Source organism: Amblyomma americanum, chromosome 11 (assembly GCF_052857255.1).
Source record: "Amblyomma americanum isolate KBUSLIRL-KWMA chromosome 11, ASM5285725v1, whole genome shotgun sequence".
Lineage (NCBI taxonomy): Eukaryota > Metazoa > Arthropoda > Arachnida > Ixodida > Ixodidae > Amblyomma > Amblyomma americanum.
Genome location: NC_135507.1, coordinates 95,885,445 through 95,911,003, shown reverse-complemented (window position 1 = coordinate 95,911,003; position 25,559 = coordinate 95,885,445). Strand labels below are relative to the sequence as shown.

The 25,559-nt window shown below is 47.8% G+C and overlaps 1 protein-coding gene and 1 long non-coding RNA gene across 2 annotated transcripts in view; both read right to left on the bottom strand.

Moving 5' to 3' along the window:
• LOC144111166 (pikachurin-like) overlaps positions 1-25,559 on the bottom strand; it is a 180,369-nt gene that overhangs the window by 35,762 nt on the left and 119,048 nt on the right. Inside the window, exons 3-7 of the mRNA XM_077644331.1 lie at positions 13,458-13,667; positions 11,323-11,687; positions 9,681-9,822; positions 7,995-8,196; positions 6,469-6,613 (exon numbers count right to left, since the gene is read on the bottom strand). Of these exons, the coding sequence (XP_077500457.1) occupies positions 6,469-6,613; positions 7,995-8,196; positions 9,681-9,822; positions 11,323-11,687; positions 13,458-13,667 (1,064 nt within the window). The remainder of the gene's footprint in view (positions 1-6,468; positions 6,614-7,994; positions 8,197-9,680; positions 9,823-11,322; positions 11,688-13,457; positions 13,668-25,559) is intronic.
• Positions 19,265-23,599, bottom strand: LOC144111167 (uncharacterized). The gene is made up of 4 exons (XR_013309996.1): positions 23,473-23,599; positions 22,277-22,334; positions 21,247-21,397; positions 19,265-19,390 (listed from the first exon to the last, which is right to left on the bottom strand). It is a non-coding gene; the product is annotated as an uncharacterized LOC144111167 (long non-coding RNA).

The following is a 25,559-nucleotide window of genomic DNA, read 5'->3' as shown; positions in this document are numbered from 1 at the left end:
GTTTCTAAGTGATTATGTGCTTTCTAGTGCAATTTTCCAATTTGTGGACGCGTTCTGAGTGCTGCTTGACTACTGTAAGGAACTAGGCAGTAGTATAAAAGGGGAAAGAGCCTGGCAGAGCTTAGTGAGGGTTGTCTCGTGCTTGCTGACTGAGCGGTTGCGTTTCGGCGTAGTTCTAACGCTTGCTGGGAACGAGCACAAAAATGGCAACTCTCCTGAAGTCACTTTGCAGTGTCCTGTGTGATCCTGAACATGTGAACGAGGCCTTCTCTGTGCGCTGCGCTCAAGCAACGTCGAGGGACGATCGGTTTCGATTACGAGCATCATCGAGCGACATCCCTCTGGACAGCGGATGCAGTCCCCTGACCATCGGGATCTCCTTCTTCCAGCGGCGCGGTCTGTTACGTCTCGCCTACGACGCGCGGTATAGCCGGCGCGGATGCAACGGACGCCGCGGCTTCGTTCATCGCGGCCGCAACGCCTCCCGCCAAGCGCGTCCAGGCAGGTTTCAGTGCCACGTGTCGTCGTGCGTGTGTGTGTGTGTGTGTGTGTGCATGTTGGTGCTCACGCTTGTCAAAGCGCGGCAGCCGGGGAGAGGAGCTCCCCAACTGGGAGGCGAGGAGGTCTGACCGGCGCCGGCCCGGCGGACGCGTCTCTCCACGTCTCGACATGTCCGTGCGTCGCCGTCTAGTGCGACTCATCCCGAGCGGTTCCTTCTTGCCCTCGACTCCGAGGGTATAAAAAGACAGCTGCGCCGGACGCCATTGTCAAATGCCCCCTTCACATCTAGGAGTGTGAGGCAGACGACGTGGTGGGAGTGCCGTGCATCCTCGAGGTCCGACATCGTGTCCAGCCTCGAGGATGCACGGCACTCCCACCACGTCGTCTGCCTCACACTCCTAGATGTGAAGGGGGCATTTGACAATGTCTACCATGAGGCGATCCTCGAGGCCGTGGACTGCCTTGGCGTCACCGGCAACCTTCGTGGCTACATCCAGGGCTTCCTTCGGGACCGCACAAGCTGTGTTCGAGCTGGAGGCGCTACCAGCACTCCCCAGGCCCTCACCAGAGGGGTTCCCCAGGGCAGCATGCTGAGCCCCATGCTGTTCAACTTGGTGATGGCCCAGCTGCCCACCTGCCTCCCAGATGGCCTGAAACTACCCGTCCGCATTGCTATCTACGCGGACGACATTGCCCTATGGTGTCGCGGACCACGGCGCCAGAGGGTTCAGGTCATCAAGAACGTACAGCGGGCCATCACCAGGGTCGGCTCCTACCTGGAACGGGTTGGTCTGCAGCTCTCCCCCACCAAGTCTGAGGCCATGCTGCTCAACATCCGGCCAGGAGCACGCCCAGGGAAGACCTACCTCAGCGTCGCAGGACGGGAGCTCCCATGGCGGCATTCCTGCCGCTACCTGGGCCTCCTGATCGACCGCCACCTCACCTGGCGCCCAGCCGTCAAGGCATTCTGCCGACAGGCAACCAGGGTCCGTGGTGCCATCCGGAGTCTCCTGGCTGGGGGAAACGGTATCACCCCACAAATGGGGCTCCGGTTCTTCCAGGCCATGGCAGGGGCCCAGTTCCTGTACGCCCTCCCTCTGGTCCAGATGACCATACAACAGCAGCTGGCCATCGAGCGATCTCAGAGGGCTGCAGTCCGTCTCTGTCTGGGACTTTCCCGTGGCTCCCATATCTCGGCCACACTTGCAGAGGCTGGCGTGTGGCCCATGATGCTGCAGGCCCAGCGGACTGCGCTCCGCCATGCTGAGCGTCTCCACCTCGCCCCGGACGGGCGTCCCCTCCTGGAGCGCCTCCTCGGCCACCCTCATTCTCGAATGGGGATGGTTGCCCAGGAGTTCGAACAGCTGGTGGGTGGGCAGCCGGAGCACCTTCCTTCCCCTCCACGACCGGACCTGGGCCATCAGTTCCGGGTGCTCATGCCACCACGGGGCACCAGGCCGAAGCGCCTCACCCCTGCCGTTGGCCTCCGGCAGGAAGCAGCAGCGACCCTGGAGCTCTACACGGACGGGTCGGTCCTCATGGGTGCTTGCCCGTCTGCCGCAGCTGCTTGCACCGCTCCTTCGTTGGGAGAAAGCCGGCAGGCCAGGCTTCCGTTCGTGGCCAGCTCGACCACAGCAGAGCTGGCGGCCCTCCACCTGGCTGCCGACATCCTGGAGTCCCACCCCGCGCTGCAGACTGTGGCCATTCTGAGCGACTCCAGGGTGGCCCTTCAGCTTCTGCAAGAGCCACGGAGCCGGCTGCCCATCGTGCGCAAGCTGGCAGCCAGACTGGACAGAATCTGTTCCCATGGCTGCTCTATCTCCCTGGCCTGGATCCCCAGCCACGTTGGAGTCCCAGGGAATGAGGAGGCAGATGCCCTGGCCAAGGCTGCGCATGGACACCGTACCCCCTGCTCTACTGCTGTGGTGCCCCTGGATGTGGCCAGAGGCATCGCGGAGCGGCAGCTCCTAATGGAGCACCCCGACCCCAGGGTTGCCCAAGGGAAACCCCCACAACGCCTGCCAGACAAGGGGATCACAAGACGTCAGAGGTCCCTCCTGCTCCGGCTCCGCATCGGATGCTCCTGGACCGGGGCTAGGCTCCACCGCAAGGGTTTGGCCCTCACGGCGGACTGCTCCCGCTGTGGCCATTCGGAGGAGACCATCGACCACCTCCTCCTCGATTGCCCTGCCTTGGCCACCCACCAGGCAAAGCTGGCTGCCTGCTACAGGGACCTGAGCCTTCCATCAAACTCGGCCAGTGCCCTCCTCTTCCCCACCGGCCCCAACGCTTCCAAGGCGTTCCGGTCTCTCCTCGCCTTCCTGGAGGAGACGGGTCTGGACGGCTATTGCTAGCCCAAGGCAGCTGACTGACTGTTGACGGCGTCTCCCGCATCTGTATACTCCCCCATTTTTTCCCTTTTTCCTTCTTCCTCTGAAACCCTACCTATCCTTCTCTCTATCTGCACGCCGGCAGTGGTGGTGGTGCTTTAACACCAGTCACAGGCCCGTGCATTTTTCCTTTCCTCTTCCCCTTTCATCCACTTACTACTACGCCAGAGAGAGACTTCGATTTCTTCCTTCGAGTAACGTGGTCACCCTGACCGGCTGCTCTTTTGCGATGCCAGAATAAACAAGTTGTTCTGTTGCCAGTCGACTCATCCTTTGCCGGGACCTTCGGATGTTTCCAGCTTTGCCCCAGGCCGCCAGGCCAACGCTACCCTTGGGGCTTGCAACCCAGATGCAACAGCAGGCATGAACGGCACAAGCGTCACTACGCGACTGGAAATGCTGCGCACGCTTATCTCGGCCCATAAGAGCAAGTGTTACGTAATGCTCCGGATGATCTGTCTTCCGGTGGCCGCGAGAAAGAACGAGCGGACCATTTATGGCGGGGAATGACACGTCACCGCAAAGAACGAATAGGGAGCGCGCGCGCGTGCTGGCCCGCCCAACGTTTTTGGATACCAAAGATAAGGGACCTAAAAAAGTTGGGCCCGCCGGCGCGGCGGCGAGAGAAATAGAATGCGGTACTTTTACCGTTCCAGTGACTTTAGCATTGCGTTACTCTTAGCGCCATCTCCTAAGAAACACAGACACTGGCTGTAGCCTAAATCATCCAAGGCAAGTTTTTAAGCCAAGCCATTCGGTCTGTCCTCGTGTTTGGCGGTTTGGCTGTTTGGCTAGTTTCTGGCTCTCGCAGTTCGAGATCTCGCGAGACCGTTGCTATGACGACGACCTACGCTACTTTGTCAAGCTTAACAGCTGAAAAATCGCCCTTCTGTCTGAAAAACAAAAGCTATTTGTCGCTTGAAACCTTATGCGAGGGTAAGAATGGGCAAATCGAAGGCGAATACAACAATTTAGAACACGATATCTCCTCGAGGGATTAGCGACGAAGCTGTTATCGCCGTGAAGCGGGCGGACAGGGCGCCGCCATGTTTGTCAACGCTACGTACGCAAGCAACGCAAAGACCGCAGCGTAAAAATCCGAATCTCACGTACGTACTACGTGAGACTCGCGCATTCCCTTTGCGTTCTGCGCATGCGCACTGGTCACCCGTAAGAGCTCTACGTACGTGCAGCCTCTACGTAAGTGAAACTAAAACTCTCTAAAAAAAGCCGCTGAAGGGACCGCAGGAACTGAGGCGCAGCGAAGTGTTGTCCATAGACGACTGTTGGGTGATTCAGGAAAGCGGGTGCCGTCTCCGGCACGCGACGAGTGGCAGCCGAAGCGGGGAAGGCGGCCACCGCTGCCCGAGCTTCCCGAGGCATGCGAGACGCCGGCCGCCGAGATGTGCGCCCCCTTGACGGCACTAGCGAAGCTCAACTGTATCCCTTCTTCCTTTCACCGGAGAGAGATAGTATGTGTCGTTTTAGAAAGTCGCCATATTGGTTGTGACGCTCCACTTGAGAACCGGGCTATTCCTCGTGGCACACGTGGACAATTTCATGCAAGACGGTGGCGCCGCATATGAGCTGGCCAGCCAACTGTAGAAGGCGTTATGTCTCTTTGTTTCTCCACTGTGGTCTCGTCTTGAGCAGCGCTGGTGTGATTCATCGCAACGCCGCCGATGGCGTAGCAATTTGTTATCCTCAGAAATCTGGCCCGATCAAAGCGCCAGATTTTGGTGCACGGGATTTAGGAGGTGATTCGTAACTGGCATAGTCAGACAGCTCTGGCGAACGCCCACTACTCGGCTCGTTTGGACGACAGTGTCACTAGTCACGAGACGAACGCGTACGTTTTGGTTTCCGATCTAGTACGACGGCGACGCCGGTTACGTCTTTGAAATACCTGTTGGAAATGTATATGTAAAAAAATATTGGCTGCGGTGCAACTGCTGCTGAACCTGGTTAAAGAGACAGCTGTGGTGTATCGGGCAAGTAGACGCGGCTTGGCGTCTGTAAGGATGAGTGCCACCCTTTCAGGTGGCAGTTAAATTAATGGTTGATCGCGAGAAGTTGCTCACCCACTGCGGCCTATTCTTCTGCTTTCTACCGTCGAATCGAAAGGTAAATAGTCAAGTGATGCGACACCATGGTGGAACACATATGGTAAGGCCTATATCCACACTTGACCTCTGGCTCACTTCAAGAACAACCAGTAACGCAGAGCGAAATTAGCTTTACCTAGCGTAGTGAAGCTTTCGCCTCAAAATTGGAGGGACAATTAGGCTCCGCCTTAAGGGATGACTCGATAGCCTAATGGGTTATAGTGTCTATATATGCAGAATTGGTTATTCTCTACGTAACATTCATATATCCCTGGGAGTCCTCATGCCACTTCTAGAGAAGTAGTGCTGCGGTTAGGCGATGCGTTTGCGCCCTGCGTGGCAGGCGCTGCCAACGACGGAGCTTGTGCGACCCTGCTACGTTGCTCTTGCCAAGTAACTTCTAGCGACCAATCATTAAATTAACTGCCACCTACTACTGTGGGCAGTTTGCTGACAATCAGCTGGGCAAGTTGGGATCACATGAAGGTCACGTGACCTAGGTTGCCTACCTGCCTGCTAGGTTGCTTCTCTGGGGATTTTTCGCTCATGGTCAACGACGCCGACGCCGGATTTTCTGTAACACGAGCTCCTTAGCGCTGCCACGTTAAAGAGACCCAGAAAAAGGGTGTCAATAAAGATGCGATATGTCTGTGATGTTAAAAGACGACGGTTCATAATTATCCCCCAGCAAGAATTATTTCAATTCGCTTTGTGGATGCTGAGTTATATGCAGACAAAATTTGAACTTCCGCGTCTTCGCGCCTTTCCCTCTCATCTCGCACGCCAAAACGGCGGCGCTACTCCGCCGGCCCCACTCATTCGGCCCCTCCCCTACCTCCGCCGGCTGCGGAGCGCGCGAAGTAGCCGCGGCCGCGGTAGCGCGTGACGTCTGCAAGAATTTGGCGCTGTGAACCAATGATAACCACCAGCTGCTGACGTCATTTGCAAGACGTTACGTCATATGCCAGGTTTTCGTGCGAAAGCCCGGCACCGACCGTCGTCGACGAGGTGCGAAATCGGGAATTTTTAAAAATGTATTGTAAATTTCCTGCCCGCTTCTGAGGTCTCGTACGCGGCATGGACGCTCGGTGGCCTCGGTAGTGCAAGCATATTAAAGCCAGCTAAAACACCCCTTTCTGTGGCCTTTTGAAGAAAAGTAAACACGGAAGGGGCACACTGTAACAAGTGGTCGTTCTCGAATGCTTTCCTTCATTTGGGTCCACGATCGGTCACGTGTACAGGATCGCATAGCACGCGAAATAATCGCCCGCATTCGCAGAAACCTTACGTGATTAGCTGTAAAGATTCGCTGCGCTGTACCGAGAGTCTGGAAGCATAGTGCCCAAGCTACAGCCACCTCAACTCCCAATGACAGCCGTGGCGGGAACGAGGATGCAACAGAGTCCGACGGACACCAGAGGAAGTGGGCTAACAGTTAAATTATTCCTATTGGCATGGGATGTAAGGCCGACCTTGGAGCGGCCCTGGACCTGGTGGCCACTGTTGAGCTGCATCCAGGCATCCCAGCGGTCTCGGTACACCGTCAACGTGTTCCATGCGTTGAGGAGCACCGGCTGGTCGCTGCGCAGTGTTCCCGGGCCCATGCCACAGTCGAACCTGGGGATGAAGCAATGAACAGCGAAAGGAACTGTGAGCACAAATTCAAGTTGGGCTACGACCTTTGAAATTTACAGCGCTCTAATGATAAAATGGTCTACTAAAAGGGAACATTGAGATGCTAGAAAAAGGCAAAAATTGGCAGTGGCTTAACATGGCTAAACCTGGAGTTCAGCGAAAAGCAAGGACGCCTGCTTAGCGTCTGAGGCTCGTCCATGGCGGCTCCGCTGCACGCTCGCGACAGCCGTTCTACGCGTATATACCCGCACGACCACATGGCTATGACGTCGTATCACATGGTCTTACGGCACCCCCATCGGATGTCATCACGTCATCGGATGGCTTCACACCACCCCTTCGGATGTTCTTAAGGTCAAAGGTCAGCCCAAAGGTCACCCAATGTCAAAGATCAAATAAAGGTCATGGGTCAAGGTCAGGGGTTCGACGCCATGACTGTGTCACATATGGCCACACTGCTAACGTGGTTGGGATGAAGGTCGTTCAAGGTCATTCTCCGGCCTACGCGACGACTGCTTTGCCTAGTGTAGTGAAGCTTTTCGCTCCAATAAAATAAAATACAGGAAGCGCTGCGTCAGCCAACGCTAGGCTACATCGCCATTCACTTCCAAACGATAACCTTGAAGCACATTTCGGTATTGACGTCACAAGTTTTGAATCGGGTGCAGGGATAAAATGTTACATTTTATATCAGTTTTCTCAGCAAGAAATGCGTCTTTTGCTCCCGGATATCAGCGCAGCTACAAAGAACCGATCCACTGATTTTTACTAAAAACGAGAGTTAGGTGTAATTTACTTAAGTGCCTTTTTAACAAGCACTGGGTGACTTAAATCAATTCAGATTATCAGCTACGAGGTGCATCACTGCCCTAGGCACCTTGAGGCGGGATTTTGGTTACTTCTACATAAAAAATGTCTTGTTTTAACTATGCTAACTGCATGGATGCAATGAAGCACACTTCTTGGCAGTACGGATTGGCAGCAGCCGCTAGCCACAACGTAGATTTGATCCGACAGTAACTACCAGAGAAGAGAGAAGAAAATAAAACAGTTAAGCTTAAGCACAATTGCCGAGAGCCCTTGTTGACCTTAGTGTAATGTTTCCTAATCGAGATATCATAACCCCCAGTCGAAGACCAGTCCTCTTGCCGAAACGAAGGCTAGCAGACTGCCACTTCCCTCCTGCCCCTTGATGTTCTGTTCTCACGGAAAAAAGATGATTAATTTTCCTCCAAAGTCTTTTTCCGTTCTGATGAAGCCTATACTTGAGCCCTGCAGAATAACCAGTACATCGCGACATGCGGCTATTGGCTGATATTGCTACCAGCGTCAGGGGAGGTGACGCCAGCGCTTCCCCGCCCACCTGAACTCGACGAAGCCCTTGGCGAGCAGGATGGCGAAGTAGTCTCCCTGCAGTTCGGGCGACTCGCCAGAGTAGAGCAGCACGGCGTCGTGCGTCTCCGGCCGGAACTGGAGCGTGATCTGCATCGACTTGTGCGCGTCCCGCAGCGTCGGCAGCGCCAGGTACGACGAGCCCGAGAAGCGGGGACGCCGTAGGTCCACGTCTGCGCATGCGCACACAGGGGGAAAAATATTTTTCTCTACAAATTGACAACAGCCTTTCTTTTTGACCTATGAAGGAACGTCTTGCGATAGGTATGGTTACAGTCATCCAAATATGTGATGTATCCCGTTTTTAAAAAGTGCAAGCCTCGCGTAGGAGGAGTGTGTGGCCAAAACCGCGTATGTCACAGAAATGTATTGCACTTTCGCGATTCTAAGCACCGATTCTAAGCCTCGACGTTTTTTGTCAACAGCCCTTTAAAGCTAACCTTCGACAGGAGTACGAAGAGTGAATGAGCAACCCCGACATGAAGAAGACTCCCACGGGAAGGCTGCAGAAAGCGCTTCCGTCAACCGTCGCAATGTGGATTTCAGACGCGTGGAAGCTGGTAGAAGTCGACGCTGTGCGCAAGTCGTTTAAGAAATGCGTGACTACAAACCACTTCGACGGAACTGAAGACTATCTGCTGTGGCATACTGAGAGCCGCGGCTCAAACACGTGCAACAGACTCAAGTGGCAGTGAGAGTCACTTAGTATGAGAAACAAGCAGTGGCTTCACTGTGTGCGTCTATTTGTCTTTCGAATGTTTGCCAAATAAAATGTTAATTCTAGCGCCCGTCTCGTCGATATATGGCCGCAAAAGGAAGGAGGGTCATTTTAGAATTTTTTAATCTAAGCACACCCCTCACTTTGGGCATCATGGTCATGAAAAGGACGGTTGCTTAGAATTGCTAAATAGGTAAATAGAAATTATTGGCAGGTTGTTTTATTTCAGTCCACGTAGAGTCCATGTATCACTGAGAAGACAGGAGAAGCAAGGCATGGAACAACGACACGGGAATGCAATTTGTTTTTCATTTTGCTGCAGGCTCAGGTGAGGTCGAAAGAGGCTGGCAAACCATTACACCTTTGTTGTTTCCTCTCAAATCTGGCACGTCAAGCAAAAAGAAAGTCTCCAAAATCGTTCCAATCACAAGCACGCATCACCTAAACGTCAAGTGTGGCTTTCTTGGACACCACTTGCAATCGTGAAGCAAGTGAGGAATATTGTAAGACTCTGTTATAAACACATTGATGGGATATGTCTAACCTTCCGATGCCTAGCAAAATCTTGCCTTTCAAGTTTGTTCTACACTTGCATCGAGTACTTAGATCGACCGTAAGAACTAAAGGGCTTTTTCGTTGACAATAAATAGCAGAAAACTACAAGCGTTTTGAGGAGGAATCTGCAGATACACCGGTTGTTTTGCTGCAATCTTACGATATGCTTAACATTGCGTGCATAAATAACTTCCAGTTAAAAAAAAAAGAGCTTGTTCAGAATCTCGGGGAGGGGGGGGGGGCATGCTTTTTTTTTTTTGGAAAGTATTCAAAGAGCTGCAAGTTCTCTGAGAACTATCGAGCACTGCAACTATTTTGAAGGTGGTGTGATTCAACATTGCAGCTGCTTCGGGAGCGCTCTTCGCGATGCTCCCGTGCGCGCACCTTGGTCGCAGAAGGCGCCCGTGAAGCCCAGTGCGCATGCGCAACGGACGCTGCCCGTCCGCTCGTCCTGGACGCAGCGTCCCGTCCGCGAACAGGAGAGCTGCTGGCACGGAGACGAGATGCCCGGGACCAGCCCCGACTCCTGCAGGCATGATGAATGACACGTCATGGCGGAGGCAGGGCGGTGCAGTGCACATGCGTTTATCATAACAGACTCAAAAGACCCGCCTCAGAAGCCACTTATGTGTAAAAAAAAGCTCCTTGACAGTGGGCATTAGAGGCAGTTCGATTCTTTGTTACTTCGCGACTCAGTAAACGTTTGTATGATATGCAAATACACATTACTGGGCAGTTCTGAGTTTTTTTTAAAGCGAAATTTATTGCCCCAGGGCATAAAAAATGGACTTTTTTGACTATTTTATATGAATTATTATATACTATATACTATTTATTTTTACTATTTATTTATTTATTTATTTATTTATTTATTTACTGTTTTTATTTAGTATTTTTAGACAAATTATTATTATTGTTATTTTTTAAATAATTTTATATAAAAATTGACTATTTTTATATAAATTGACTATTTTGTACGCGCCCGATCATCAGTGCTCTCTGCGTCTTGTACGAACGATGTTTTCGGTTCGCATCACAGCTGACGGCAGTTGGGCGAAAGTAAGCTAAGTTAAACCAGTCCGGTGCCCACTGCTATAGGAGGTATTTATTCAAGGCATAGTGGTCGCCATTTTGGCGTCAATGCTGCCCAGCAAAAAGCTACGGTGCGTATATATTCGGGCTTATATCCACCTCCGCCGGCCTACGCCGCTGAATCAGGGCATTGAACACCAAAATGGCGCCCGTTACATCACGTGAGTGCCTCCTATACCCATGCGCGTGTCGTTCGTCTGTGGTGCAGTCGTGATAGAGGAGCTCAAAAACGTAGCAGCTGTCGTCACTACTGTTGTCTTCACAAGAGAATACGCCTAATACACTCTCGGAACGGAAGGCAGCACCAAGGTTCACTGCTGAGGAAAACTCCGTTTTGACCTCAGTGGCGAGCCAGCACAGGAAGGTCTTCAAATGCAAGAAAACGGACATCGCGTCCTTGACTGAAAAAAAATAATGTGGGAATAGGTAGCGGGGCTCTAAAATTTCCACCATGATATTGCTTGACGGGATGACTTCCAGCTAAAAAAAAATGATGGTTAAACTTTAGAGTCTCTCTTCGCTCCAGTGCGTTGTTGGTACCGTTACGGGTCCTAGCAAGTGGCATTAAGTGGTTTAGTGCTTGTAGGAACACACGCGAATCCGCGTTTTCTTTCTTTCTGCTTTGAAGGTGGGGGGAAGGAGAGGGGAAAGGCACCATGAAACGTGCTCGCAGTGACTACCCTCTGTTTGAGAGCTCCTGAAGAAATTGGAGTGACATGATTTTGACCGTATTAACTAGATAGCGGATACGGTGTAAAAAGTAGTTGAGGAAGAGCTTTTTAGGGGCCTATGCCTACTTCCACGGCTACGCAGTTCCATCGTTTAATACACCGCACAAACTTTCCAGCGCCGGACCTTAGGAGGGTGTACATAACTTCGTGACAAAGACATTTGCATTCCGTGAACGCGCGCGTTCGCTCCATCGCATTCGTACATCACTGGTGGTGGCCACGGTTGTCATGGCGATGGTGTTGAGCGGCTCGTAGCGGCTTCCTCCTCCCCCGCCGGCCTCGGTGGCCGGTCCGCGGCGTCTGCGCTGCTTGTCCGACGTGGTGCGGCCGTCGTTGGACCACGAGTCCTCGTCCTGCCAGCGGTGGTCCCAGGCGGCCGCCACCGAGCCCGGGTCGTCGCGCTGCCAGCCATCATCCTCGGCCGCTGCGGCACCGAACGAGGCCCGTTTGCGACCGGCCGATCGCGACGCCTGGTTGATGCCGCCAGCGCCTCCTACTCGGCGCTGTTGTTGCTGCTGCGAGAGGTCCGCCTCCTCTCCCAAGATGGCGTCCACGTTGTTCTCGTATTCTGCGTTGAAGAGGTGTAGTGTGGAGAAGAGATGTTACTTAACATCTGCGGCGTCATCGTGGTAATGCCGATAACGCTTGCGCAAAAAGGAGACCCAAAATTTTGCCACTCATTGCTTTGGCAGGCGGTGATATATGACAAAGGGAATATTTGTGCACTACTAAGCATCCTAGTCATAACGAAAGCTGCAGGAATGCCGTCTGTGAGTTGTAGTCAGCGGCCATCATGACGTCGGCTAGAATCAGGTGATTGGTACGCATTGTATTTGGTGCACAGAGTGAAGGCATGCTGGCGAGGGGCATTCACATAACGGCTGCCACTGCGGTTAGCAAGAATGCGGCGATTATTTGCGTCGGTGTGCGGCAGCTCCTCTCCACAGTCAGTACATAACTCTTGCTCAGCGAACACGCAACCGGAATGCGGGGAACGCAAGCCTAACCTCGTGGAGCCAGAAAATTTGCCCACAGGGCCGATAGCGCGAGAAAAGTAATTGTAGCGAAAAAGGCGCATTGCACAGTTGAAGCAGCCCACGTGTCCCAGGCTGACATGGATGACATTAACGCGGACAGCAAAGCCTCGTCGGCTGGAATTCTCGTTGGACAGACCAAAGACACCGATCACACTGATTTGTGACGGATGGCCGATAACATTTGGTTACGACGTTGCGTGCTATGCAGTACCGCATAGTTGACTCCAGAAAACCTCTTCAAATCGACTGCCTCTATAAAATGAGTTGGAAAGGGAGTTTTTTTTAAAGAGAATTGTGTTTGAGCATTATTATGTCACAGCTGCATCGTGATTACCATCGTTATCTGCTTCGTTTCATCGTTTCCACTCTCATCAGGAGTAGCCTGCCAGGTAGACTACGAGGCTAATACTTTAGTGACCACAAAAGAGTGCCTCATTATCCTTCATTATAATGCAAGTAGGGCCGCTCAGAAGGCGGACCGAATGTACAGAAATACGTAGACGCTTCGCAGCAAAACGTAAACAGCAACCTAGGTGAAAACGCAGCAAATGCAATGCAGGTAAAGTGGAGCACGTTCCTTTAAAAAAGCCGAGTAATATGATGAATGACGAGCTCAATGATAAGGAAAGCAAATCTACTAATGCGAAAATATTTGGTTCCTCGCATCGCCTATGAATCACTGCACTGTAGAAATCTAGAAAATGACGAGCATGACGACAACGACGAAATACTCCGCTCCATATGATGTCCTCCTAACCTGTCAGTAAGAAATTTATATTGTGAGAAACGAATTTCCAAATTTTCACATTTTCATAAGCACTATGCTAAGATTACAGAATTTTCCACCCTCCAAGATGAATATTTATGCCTGCTCTTACCGGTCCCCACATGCCAACGTGGCAAATCAACACCGCAGTTAAGTTATCAGTTATGCTGCTTTTTACTGCATTTTGCATAAATCCTTATGTAAAAAAAGAACAAGGACTATTGACCTCTTTTTAAGTCGATGCGTGCAAACGAGCAAAGTACACTCACCGGAGCTTTTACAAAGCCAATTAAAACGTAATAAAATCATTTCCCTCTGTTTAGATCGCATGCCTGCCTTAAGATGGCGCTTGTCGCAAATTATTCCAAGCCTTCCCTGCTATTCGCGGCACATAACGCCCTAGCAGTAACCTAAAACTCCCACCAAACATGTTACGCCCACGCATGAAGACACTCAGATCGAAAAAGATAAATGGCTGCCGCTGGTAGAGGCTCGCAACAACGTTCCTCCTAAGTGACTGACGCTCTTTGCTCACCTCCATCTGCCCCGGGGCCCTGGTCCGTGCGAGATGGCCTCATCTGGCCCCCCGCAGCGTCCAGGGAGTTGCTGTGCATCCTCCTCCGCACCAGCGTGGGCTGCCTCGCGTAGCCGCCGCTCGTCGTACGCTGCTTGATGTCGCTGGCCGCCACGGTGGGCGACTCGCCCTTGTGCCGGTTCTCCGGTTCGGGTTCGCCTTGCTCGAGGGCTGCGAGGGAATAAACGTTCACAATGATTAGGTATTAGGCTGTTAGCCCGTTCCTGGACCTCGACCAAAGACTAGGGGGCCCGTGCACAGTGAGACAGAGTCTCAGAATATTGTCAATCCGCGAAAGGGTTATCGCAGGAGTAAGCCCACATGTAACGATTAATCAAACAGATGCAGCGAAACCACACAGCAAACAGAATCAACAAAATACAACACTAGATACCGGATTACGCATGTGCCTGAGCTAGACTGAGACTCCATAATTGTCAGTCAGGGTCGAGGTGGGCTTTGAGCTAATTTTAGCACGATGATCAATCTAGAGGTTGTAAGTTCGCGTCTCAGTGCTAAATGACTAATTCGATGAGAATCTGAACCAAAGTCCAACTCAGCTTCTGTGCTAAACCGTTCGTAAATTTCGCGTCCAGATAAAGTCGCACATTAGTGAGTGCAAGAAAATCAAGATCTATGACTGTACAAGTGTGTCGAACGAGAGCCTTCTTGTTGTGCTTTAGAATAAGTCAACTCACATTCAGCCTTTGTGAGTAAGCGTCAGCTCTGTTATCTAACCTTGCTCAAACGTGAAAAAACTGGTGTTAGTAGCATCTACCTTCAACGTGAAGCGGCAATAAGAAAGAGCTAACAACGACGGGCCACGCTCAGTGAAAATGGCTCACTGCTAGACTTAGAACAAAAGCGCAGGGTTTTCGTTGTCTTGCGTGAGCGTTAGCGCATCCAACATTTCTTTATCACGACGAAATATGCCGTACAGTTAAATGCAGGAACTAATGTTTCCGCAATATTTTCCTTTTTATGCTGGCGAGCGCGCATAGCTTTACGTTCCAGGATGATGTGTACTACCTATATTAGTTCACATGTTTTCCTCCTACAGTAATGTCCATTTCTGGCGCGGTAGGTACCAGAATAAATAAAAATAAATTAAGAAACTGGCGAATTTCTCGCTGCGCAAGAGCTCTTCGTCACCTGTAAAGTTTGCACACCCGCATGTATAGCTACAATGTGAGAAAGCAACATCATCAAGACAACAGCACGCAGAACAGAATACACGCGGGATCCGTGTGTGCGCACTGATGATGCATATCGTCTTGTGTGCGCTGTCTTAATAATGGACATCCACCATCTAAACCAAGCGTCTACACCATCTCATCAGAAGTTACAAACATATTACGGGCCTTCTTAACGATTCCTTAACAGACTAAATGCGATATCAATTAGGTAGTCGATTTTGCCGTCTGCGTTGAAATTCCGTTGTCTTTCCTGAGAGTAAATTTTTGCCCCTCGCTATCCCTAATTTATGTAGATGCGAACACAAAGAACAACTTCAGAGAGACACCGGCACGCCCCCCCCCCTCCCCCCCCCCCCTCTGTGTGCTCTTGGCAGACGGACGCTCGGCGCCCCACCGCCGCACATATACTATCGTTTGCTACCAAGAAACGCTTGAAACCAGATTTTCCCGCCTTTTTCACATCACGCCACCTTTTCGCGACAAAACTGCAAATCTAATCATTATGGCCACTTAACCTACGTCAGGTGGGCCTAGTGCCAAATTTTGGGGTGGGCCACGTGAGAAATGTTTTGGAGGTGGGCCAACTGGCAAATTTCTGGCAAGGAAAAATTCAAAATCTGGAGATGAATCAAGTGCAAAATTTTTGGGCCGGGACCAACTGCCAAATATCTGACGAAGGCCAACTGCCACAATTTCGGGGTTCTTAGGAATTTCAAATGTGATGGTGCTCTCTGCAAACTGTCAAATTTTAGGAGTCCTTCGTAATTTCAAATTTGACAATGTGACTGCTTCTTTGTGGGTCATCTGATGACGCCATTTTTCAATAGATCAATCAGGGAATTTCGTTACGGAGAAACCGGGAGGTTTTTGCAAGACGAAAACCTAAACGTTATCGCATTAATACCAATCGAGTTTCGTGATGTCGCGATACAATACGGGGCCCTGCTGTTAACCGGGAAAAGTGCGACGCCAGGGGGCACAATGAAAGAACTACAGCGAAAAGTTGAAAAACAAGAATGGAGCAGGGTCGAGGCATTACACGCTGAATAACTCTAGCACAAGGAAAAACAATAGGCTATCGCTTGCGTGGGAAGGAGCAAAGGGACATGCGTTATTAACCGCTGCTTTGTGTGACATCTTAGCATTGAAATATATATGCGCTTCATGTATATAGGCAGAAAGGTTCGCCGTCATATTCTGTGCCCCCCCCCCCCCCCCCCCCATTCCTATTCTGTTATTCTGATGAAGGCCCTTCAACGGCCGAAGCGTCAAATACATGTTTCAAACGTATATATATATATATATATATATATATATATATATATATATATATATATATATATATATATATATATATATATATATATATATATATATATATATATATATATATATATATATATATATATATATTAGCAGACAATGAGGGGCTCGTTTGACAAACTTATGTAGAGAGCGAACAGTCACCGAAACCAAAGTGCATAGGGGAATGTTTAGTTTTTTTTATGTGTTGTGCTTATCGGTGGTGTTCAATTTCCCCGTGTTCAGCACGGGGAAATTGAGCACCCTACCAGTTCAAACACCCTGATATCCACCGTTGTTAGTGCTATTCTGTTCGTGCTTTTTCTTCAAGTGTATCGCACTACGCGTTTGCGTTTATTGGCACCTGTGTGTTTAATTTGCCGCTGCATCATATAGCTAAAATTTCGCTACGTTCATCTTTTTACATCACCGCACGGGTATGCTTATTATTTCTTCTTTTCTTGTGCTCGGACAGAACAGGCGGATAGCGTCATAAGCTATTTTTTTTTGTCAGGGTGTAATAAAAGCCAATACTGTTACCGTTTATGCTGCTTTATCGTGACCGTGTGTTTTAGTGACCGTGTGTTTTTTTTGTTTTTAGAGTGTACAACTCCTGGCTGCTAATCTTTTGCTGTCCAGTAATTCTGGTTTCTCATCTTTGCGCTGTAAGCAAGAGACGTTTATTCATCTGTCGGCGCATTCTATAACTAAGATGGTTAACGCGCGAAATTTCGCAACGTGCCCCTCCTGTTCACCCATTGTGACCCACATTCGTGTACCTACATATCGCGTTTTAGCCACGTGTGTGTTACGTTTTTAATCTTCTGTGCATTATGCTTGTACGTTTTTTTTGCGCACCCGCCGTCATATTCTGTGCCCTCCATTCCTATTCTGTTATTGTGATGAAGGCCGATCCACGGCCGAAACATCAAATACATTGTTTCAAACGTTGGTGTCTGTTTAGTCACTACACACACACACACACACACACACACACACACACACACACACACACACACACACACACACACACACACACACACACACACACACACACACACACACACACACACACACACACACACACACACACACACACACACACACACACACACACACACACAACACACACACACACACACACACACACACACACACACACACACACACACACACACACACACACACACACACACACACACACACACACACACACACACACACAAAGCTTTTTGGTAAACGATGTACCAGTCTCATATAGTGTAACCCTCACTGTCAGCCTCAGTGACAGAAGTTTCAAAGATGGCGGTATTGCACAATAATAAAATAGAAACCTTCCCGTATGTACCTTGGTTTCAGTAACTGTTGGCTTCCTTCATAAGTTTGTCAAACGAGCCCCTCGTTTTCCCTTCCATTGCTATATGTATGTATGTATGTATGTATGTATGTATGTATGTATGTATGTATGTATGTATGTATGTATGTATGTATGTATGTATGTATGTATGTATGTATGTATGTATGTATGTATGTATGTATGTATGTATGTATGTATGTATGTATGTATGTATGTATGTATGTATGTATGTATGTATGTATGTATGTATGTATGTATGTATGTATGTATGTATGTATGTATGTATGTATGTATGTATGTATGTATGTATGTATGTATGTATGTATGTATGTATGTATGGTTTTATGAGGGTTTAACGTCCTAAAGCGACTCAGGCTATGAGGGACGCCGTAGTGAAGGGCTCTGCTAATTTAGACCACCTGGGGTTCTTTAACGCGCACTGACATTGCACAGTACACGGGCCTCCAGAATTTCGCCTCCATCGAAATTCGACCGCCGCGGCCGGGATCGAACCCGCGTCTTTCGGGGAGCAGCCGAGCGCCATAACCACTCAGCCACCGCGGCGGCCGTATGTATGTATGTATGTATGTATGTATGTATGTATGTATGTATGTATGTATGTATGTATGTATGTATGTATGTATGTATGTATGTATGTATGTATGTATGTATGTATGTATGTATGTATGTATGTATGTATGTATGTATGTATGTATGTATGTATGTATGTATGTATGTATGTATGTATGTATGTATGTATGTATGTATGTATGTATGTATGTATGTATGTATGTGTGTATGTATGTATGTATGTATGTATGTATGTTTTTATGTGTCCTAGGTGCATCCCTTTGGAATGGTGTGGTGGCTCCTGCCACCTTGCTGTATAGTTATTTTTCTTTATATTTAAACAATCTCTCCAATGTACCATGTCACCATTATTGACGTATAATTTTCAGCAGATTTTCTTCGTCAGGCAATAAATTGGACAAACTGCTACACCTTTTTGGTTACATTTCAATAAGTAGAACTTCAACGCTCTTAACCCCAGTCTTCAATAAAACGGAAAGTTGAGCGAGTTGGTACATACACTGTAAAAAAAAATCCGTCAAAATGACGGGAAATACCTTGGCAGCTCTATTTCCAAGCATTTGACCGTTAAAATGATGGCACCCCGTCATTTTAAAATGACGGTGCTTTTTCATCATTTTGATGTTTTTCTTGTCAATCTGAAATACAACTGAACCGTCAATTTGATTACATTTGACCATCAAAATGACGGCAGAACATCATTTCTAAATGACAGTTTTTCCATCATTTTGACGTCTTTCTTGTCAATCTGAAATACAACTGAACCGTCAATTTGATGACATTTGACCATCAAAGTGACAGCAGAACATCATTTCTAAATGACAGTTCTTCCATCATTTTGATGTTTTTCTTGTCAATGTGAAATACAGTCAAACTGTCAATTTGATAGCATTTGACCGTAGCAGTTACAGCAAGATGTCATTTCTAAATGACAATGTTTTTTCCTGACTTCGATGTCATTTTTATCGATTTGAAAATATAGCCAAACTGTAATTATACCACTGATTGTCTGCGATGGCAAGCTGTCAATTTTAAAACTGTTTTTATGACTTCAAGACTTTTTGCAAATTTGAAATTATCTATAACTGTCAGTACAGCATTTGGCCATCAAGGTAATAGCAGGCTGTAATTTCGAAATGACTATGCTTTTAACCATTCCAAAATTTGGCTTGTCAACATGAAATGCAACTGTGTTGTCAGTATGATGGCCCAACACGACAAGTCTCAACATAATTCTGTGTCAATATATAGTGTGGTGAACCTGACCACATGAAAGTCACTTGCAGTGGGCAGTACCTCATAAACCATGCAACAAAAACAAATTTACATTTCTACTTGCACATTTATTCATAAATTAAAGTGCATTCAGCAGGCTCAGCAACTTTGGTGCGATTCCGCAGGCCCTGCCTTTGCCGCGCCCTTTCGTTGGGTTGCTCTGCCCAAGGTACCTGGAAACAAAACGAGGATAGAATAAATCCATGCTCCATAAACTGTGCCAATCACATACTCTGCCTACACGCGTGAAATGCCATGAATGTGTGAACTGCACTACCTTCTGCAACACACAGTATTACGAAATTGAAAGACGAGATTAAAATCAGGTAGCAACAAATGTGAGCACACTAGTAGTGCGCTTAAATAGCTACATATACATGCACTAACAATAGATGATGTACCTAAATGTAACCATTATTATAACTCGTAAAAACAGCCCACAATTGCACATACACACCGTATAGTATTTCTAGTAACAATAGGTGCTCATCATGTACAGGAACCATACACAGAGTCTAGAAACCATAACTATGCAAGAGCATTTTGCTGCATTTCAGTGTTTTCAGCTATCAGCCGCAAACATAGGTCAGTATTGATGTAACACCCTGATGTCCAGGTATAGGCTGCAATTGCACATGTGGCAACCATGCATACATTTAAAAACCTCATTATCATGCCTCATCATCTTACCATTTGCACAATGCTCATTCTAATTTCTGTGCCCTTGGCCACAAATAAGCGGAATTTCACACCTGAAATCTTCTGAGCAATCAACAAACCTGTCACGATGATGAATGTCTTAATTTTTTTTCTTTTACACTGCAACTGTTGACACAAAGGGCGGCCAACTTCTCAGGTGCCAACATAGCAGACTTCACGATGGCTCTTTCACCTGTCCATTTCAAGTACTGAGCAATTCTGGACAAATATGGGATCACAGCATAATTTTTTTTGAAAGGGGCTAATAACCCTGCCAGCCCCTAAAAGATCACCAGGTGAAAGGGGAAAGTGCCATGTAATGGTTGTGACAGTACCTGTGAAGCTGTCCTGCCTATGTGTCACGTCTCCCGTTTCAATGCAAAATGAAATCTGACATTCATCATTGCAAAAGGTTTGTTGAGTGCCCAGAAGGTGAGGTAGAGAGCTCTACTTTCTCGGGGCTGATTGTACACAGGCTACAGCGAGCACTGCATCAATGGTAACAAGGGAACCTGAGGCCTGTAAAAGTGCAGAGAGGCATCCGGCAACTTGCCACATGTGTGGACGCAACCCATAGTCAGACACACTGTAATGTTGCACTAGGACATTAGCCAGTGGACACGATACATAGTAGAGCGACTTAAAATAACTGCATTTACACTTAATCCTCGCTCCTATTTTTCCTGACGTCGGTACTTATAAAAGTGCTGCACACATTACATTTAGCAATAATTGACAGTCGCCCGTCCTATCTGGTTCTTCGTTCTAGCCCCTTTCTTGCAGTAGCCAACCAAAAAAATAAGCAAAACACTGAAAAGTGTTATCTAGATGCACTCACAGGACACGTGACCAAGTTTAGACAATGCAAACTGCCAGGCTTGTGCATTCATCACATGACAATGATCAAATCCGCAATTCTGCAAGTGTCAGAATACCAGAACTGGGTGCAATTTAAAATTAAAAGTCCGGCCTTCATCTCGCAATTGCCAGAGCTAGCCAATGTGCAAGGCTTGTTAGCATGTACTGCTGGCAAGCAGCACTATGTCAATAATCTTACCATTCTACTTTCTAAAGACGCCTGTGACTGGCAAATCACCATACCGGTGTGCCAAAAAAGCAACACGGTGCTGTGCCAGAGAACGAAGAAATGCACGAGAGGAATGTATGTGACGACATCAGAATTTCAGGGGAACAGGGCAGAACTGATCATTTGCAGGCACTGGCTAAGGAGGGCGAGTGCCTTTCCTCAGGAAAAAGAAGCCTGCTGCTCACACTATTGCCTCGGATTCCGATTGCTTATCAAACGCATCATCCACATTCACTCATTTACCTCTGCAAAAGCTCCATGGTGAGGGGGCAGTCGGGAGGGTACGCAACGTTGAACACAAAGAAGGCACCAAGGAGGAGGCCCATGGCCTTCTCAAGACTTCTTGTAGAATCCACTGCAACGATGATCTTCTTTATGTCCCCCATGCTTGATCCTGCAAGGAAAAAAAATTGGTCACACGCAAACGCTACCCACTAAAGGGGTGATCTAATAATTCGAGTAACTCTATGGCCTTCGATGTGTACACTGAGAGAAGCCGAATTCAAATGTACTCGTAAAAAGCCATACTGGGTCTTGTTGCTAGGCCTTATGGTACCCTGGCAGTAGACAGACACATGCAACATGCCCTCCCTTATCAGTGCTTTACACGCCACTAATTATATCTGTTGAAGATGCTTGCTTCATGTAAACATACTACATAGAACTTGTTTATGGAAAAAGCTTTACAAATATTGCACGACAAAAAAGAATTAACTTTGTCGACAGAATACTTCGTTTTTTTTTTAAATAATGGGGAATAGTGATGAGGTAACGAAACTTGGGCAAGCACCGAGGCAACTTTTCAAAGGCCCTCCATTTTGTACCTAGCCTGCCGTGACATTGATGAGAAAAGCCAAGCTCAGCTTCGTTCATGCTTTCTAGCAGAACATCATGCTTTTGGCAAGTCAAAAGGCCGCACATTAGTCTCGATGAACTCTGGCATATCACCTTATAGGGCGGAGATTGCCCCACGCTCCCCACTTATCAACAGTACTGCTACTGAGTTCCAAATTTTTTGTACACTCTAATAAGAATGGAAAACTACTGGCCAAACTTGCACATTGTTATCATGTTTAATTATTAAACAAACTGTACATACATAAGATGAAGCAGCAATTAAGCCTTTCATCCAGGGCTAGCCTCATTCCTAAGTTTTGAATATGTCCTACTAAGTAGAGTGAAGTTACACAAAATCAGGTTACATTGTAGAATAATAAAATACACTGTACAAGCCATGTTTTGAGCCAAAGTTCTATAAATGACAAATACATACCAATCACACCAAGGTGCGGAGTTGTTGGCAGTCCTTCCAGCCGCCCTTCAGCTGCATGCTGGGATTTCACAAGCCACATGTTATTAGACTCCAGAGAAAACATCAGTGATCAGATACATGCATCTCAATAATAAATCATAACCATACTTCCAACGATCCTGCTGTCATCAAGGCACTTTCTACACCTCGGGTACAGTATCATTTCAGCAGAAATGGATGAAAATGCGGTATAAAATTACAAGACTACAAATTTACTTGATTCAATAATTCCCAGCTAATGGATACGCCAGTCGAAAGAAATTTTTGGCCCTTGTTTGAGGCTTATAGGCAATAAGCTATAAAAATGAATAGAATTTATTTGGAAATAACTATTGCTGAAATAATTAGGCCCATATCTTAATGCTGTACAAGAATGAAACTGCACACTATCAGTACACGAACTAAACACTGAGCTGCCCCATCGCCACCGGACACCGACGTATGGGGCTCGGTGTGCCAGGAAGCGAGGAACAACAAAAAAGAGAGCGTAAGAAATAAAACAGAAAAAAGCTGATCAGTGCACGAAAAGTAGTCTGCTTTTTATTGACGAATACTTTTACGAACCTACGACAGTAGTGCCGACACCATGAATTCAAGGGAGCTGCAGATGGCCAGCATGGTAGTCATAGCACATGTCTTGGCCTGAATTACAACTGAAAATGTAAAAAATGGTTTTTACGACAATTTTTACTGCCCATTAAGCCCATTCATAAGGTGTTCTGCATTTAAACAGAGGCGCATGGCGCGCTAGAGCTCGACCAACTCGATTTCGATCCTTGGCCCGCGTACCAGTAATCGTAACCGAAAGTCAGGCTCGATCGCGATTGTATGTGCCCGCATGATAGAGATACTATAAACGACTTTCTTCGACTTTCTTCAATTAACGTGCGCCAATGCTCTTCGTACGCTTCAGTGTTCCTCACAGGAAGTTTTTTTTTTACACGTGGGCGCACGCAGCCCCTGAAAATCGCTGCACGTGGCTGAACCATGAGGCCGCGATTCACGCTTTACGTAGAAGCATGTCTCTGAACGGCAATCTCGGGCCCACGGCCATCGGTGCGTGTATACATTACGCGTGAGAACTAGCGTGCTCCTCGTAGCTATGTGCCTCACAGAACGCGTACTGCACGAACGAAGCATATAAGCAGAACACTTACCTCTACCCGCTGCAGTTGATTTTCGGCTGCAGCCCATACGTTCCTTGATTGCGTCTTCGCGGCCTTCCAACGCGTCGCACACAAAAAGGCAAAATGGCGCAAAAACAGAACGCACACCCGGGCAGAAGCAGCGCGCACAAAGAAAAGCGAGAGGGAACCACGACAACCGGACTCCTTCCTCGACAGCGGGGGCCGGAAGCGCGCGTTGAGCGACGTCTCACATGACGTACCCCTACGCGCCAGCCAATAGAGTTTCTCGTTTTGTGTTGCGCTCTCCGTCTCTTTCTCCTCGCCCGCTCGTTCACGGCAAAGTCTCCGTCTTTCCCGTTTGACGCCGGCGGCTCGTCAAAATAGATAAAAAAGTGGCCGTCAAAGTGACGGTTTGTTTTTACAGTGTATTGCTGGGAATAAGAGCGTGTAGACGAGGGACAAAGAAAGAAGAAGACGACAGGACTGGCGCTGACTAACAACTGAAAGTTTATTAGAAAAAACACGCAAAATATACTCATTTGACAACCACGGGCGCGTGCGCAACACCAAAAGCCACAGTGATAAATCAATCACTTAAATCCAGATACATTAGTTCACAGTCATGAACTGTTACAGAGGGGGTTCTCACGCATGAGTCAATGTTTTTATGAATATGAAACGCTTCACTGATTTCTCTTGTTAGTTTATCTTTCTGTTTGTACAGGATTCTAGTTTTATTAAAGATGGGTGTACATGATTTTTCAGAAGAATCAGGCTGGTTATTCCGGGGACAGTTCCTATAATGTAAAGCCAGATTTGAGGACGGAGCCCCTTTCAGAGAAGTGTTGTGGTCTCGTAGGCGGGTATTTAAGCACCTTCCTGTTTGACCTATGTAGGTCTTCCCGCACGTGAACGGCACTTCATACACAACCCCTTCACCACAAGGGACAAACCTCAGGCCATGCTTAATCTGGCACCCTCTTTTTGTTTTTCTTCGTTTCTTTTCCTCTTCCCTGGCCTTTCTATCTACAATGGCACACAATTTGCCGAGCTTGTTAGGTGCAGACAATAGAACATCAATTCCATACCTGCTGCCCACTTGCTTCAAACGGTGTGAAGTTTGATGAATGTACGGAAGAACAGCAATTTTCTTTTTATCTTTTTGTGAATGATCCTGAGATGCTCCCCTTTTGACCTTTTTAATTATCTTACTACAAGCAAGTACTAAAACATCATCTGGAAAGCCCGCAATTCTTAGCCTCTGAACCTGCTGATTAAAACTTGTGCTGATACCATGCACGCATGGCTTGGCAATGGCAGCACCTAGGCAAGAAACTGCAATGCCACATTTAACCACCTTCGAATGCGCCGAACGAAAACTGAGCAAAGGCTTTTCTGATCTCTGTAGGAAGGACCAGCACACGTGATCTGGCTTCGTTGCCAATCTATATCTAAAAATTGTAACTCTTCCCTTGAGGTTTTTCACAGGTGAAAGTTAGGCCGTGTCCGCTTTCGTCAAAAATCTTTAACACCTTATCGACCCGCCTATTGAAGTCGTCGTGTTCCACAAAAACAAGATAATCGTCCACATATCTGAAGATTCGTTTTGTATTGGCACCCAAATTACTCTTAACAGCTTTATCTACATAACCGATAAAGATGTTACTTAGTACAGGAGCCACTTTTGAACCAATGCACACCCCCCGTTTTTGAGTATACAACCTCCCCTCCCATTCAACAAAGGTGGACTTAAGATAAAACGATAAAAGCTCCAAAAAGGCCCCCACAGAGATCCCGCATTTTGAAATGCGAGCTTTTTGGAGCTTTTATCGTTTTATCTTAAGTCCACCTTTGTTGAATGGGAGGGGAGGTTGTACACTCAAAAACGGGGGGTGTGCATTGGTTCAAAAGTGGCTCCTGTACTAAGTAACATCTTTATCGGTTATGTAGATAAAGCTGTTAAGAGTAATTTGGGTGCCAATACAAATCGCATCTTCAGATATGTGGATGATTATCTTGTTTTTGTGGAACACGACGACTTCAATACGCAGGTCGATAAGCTGTTAAAGATTTTTGACGAAAGCGGACACGGCCTAACTTTCCCCTGTGAAAAACCT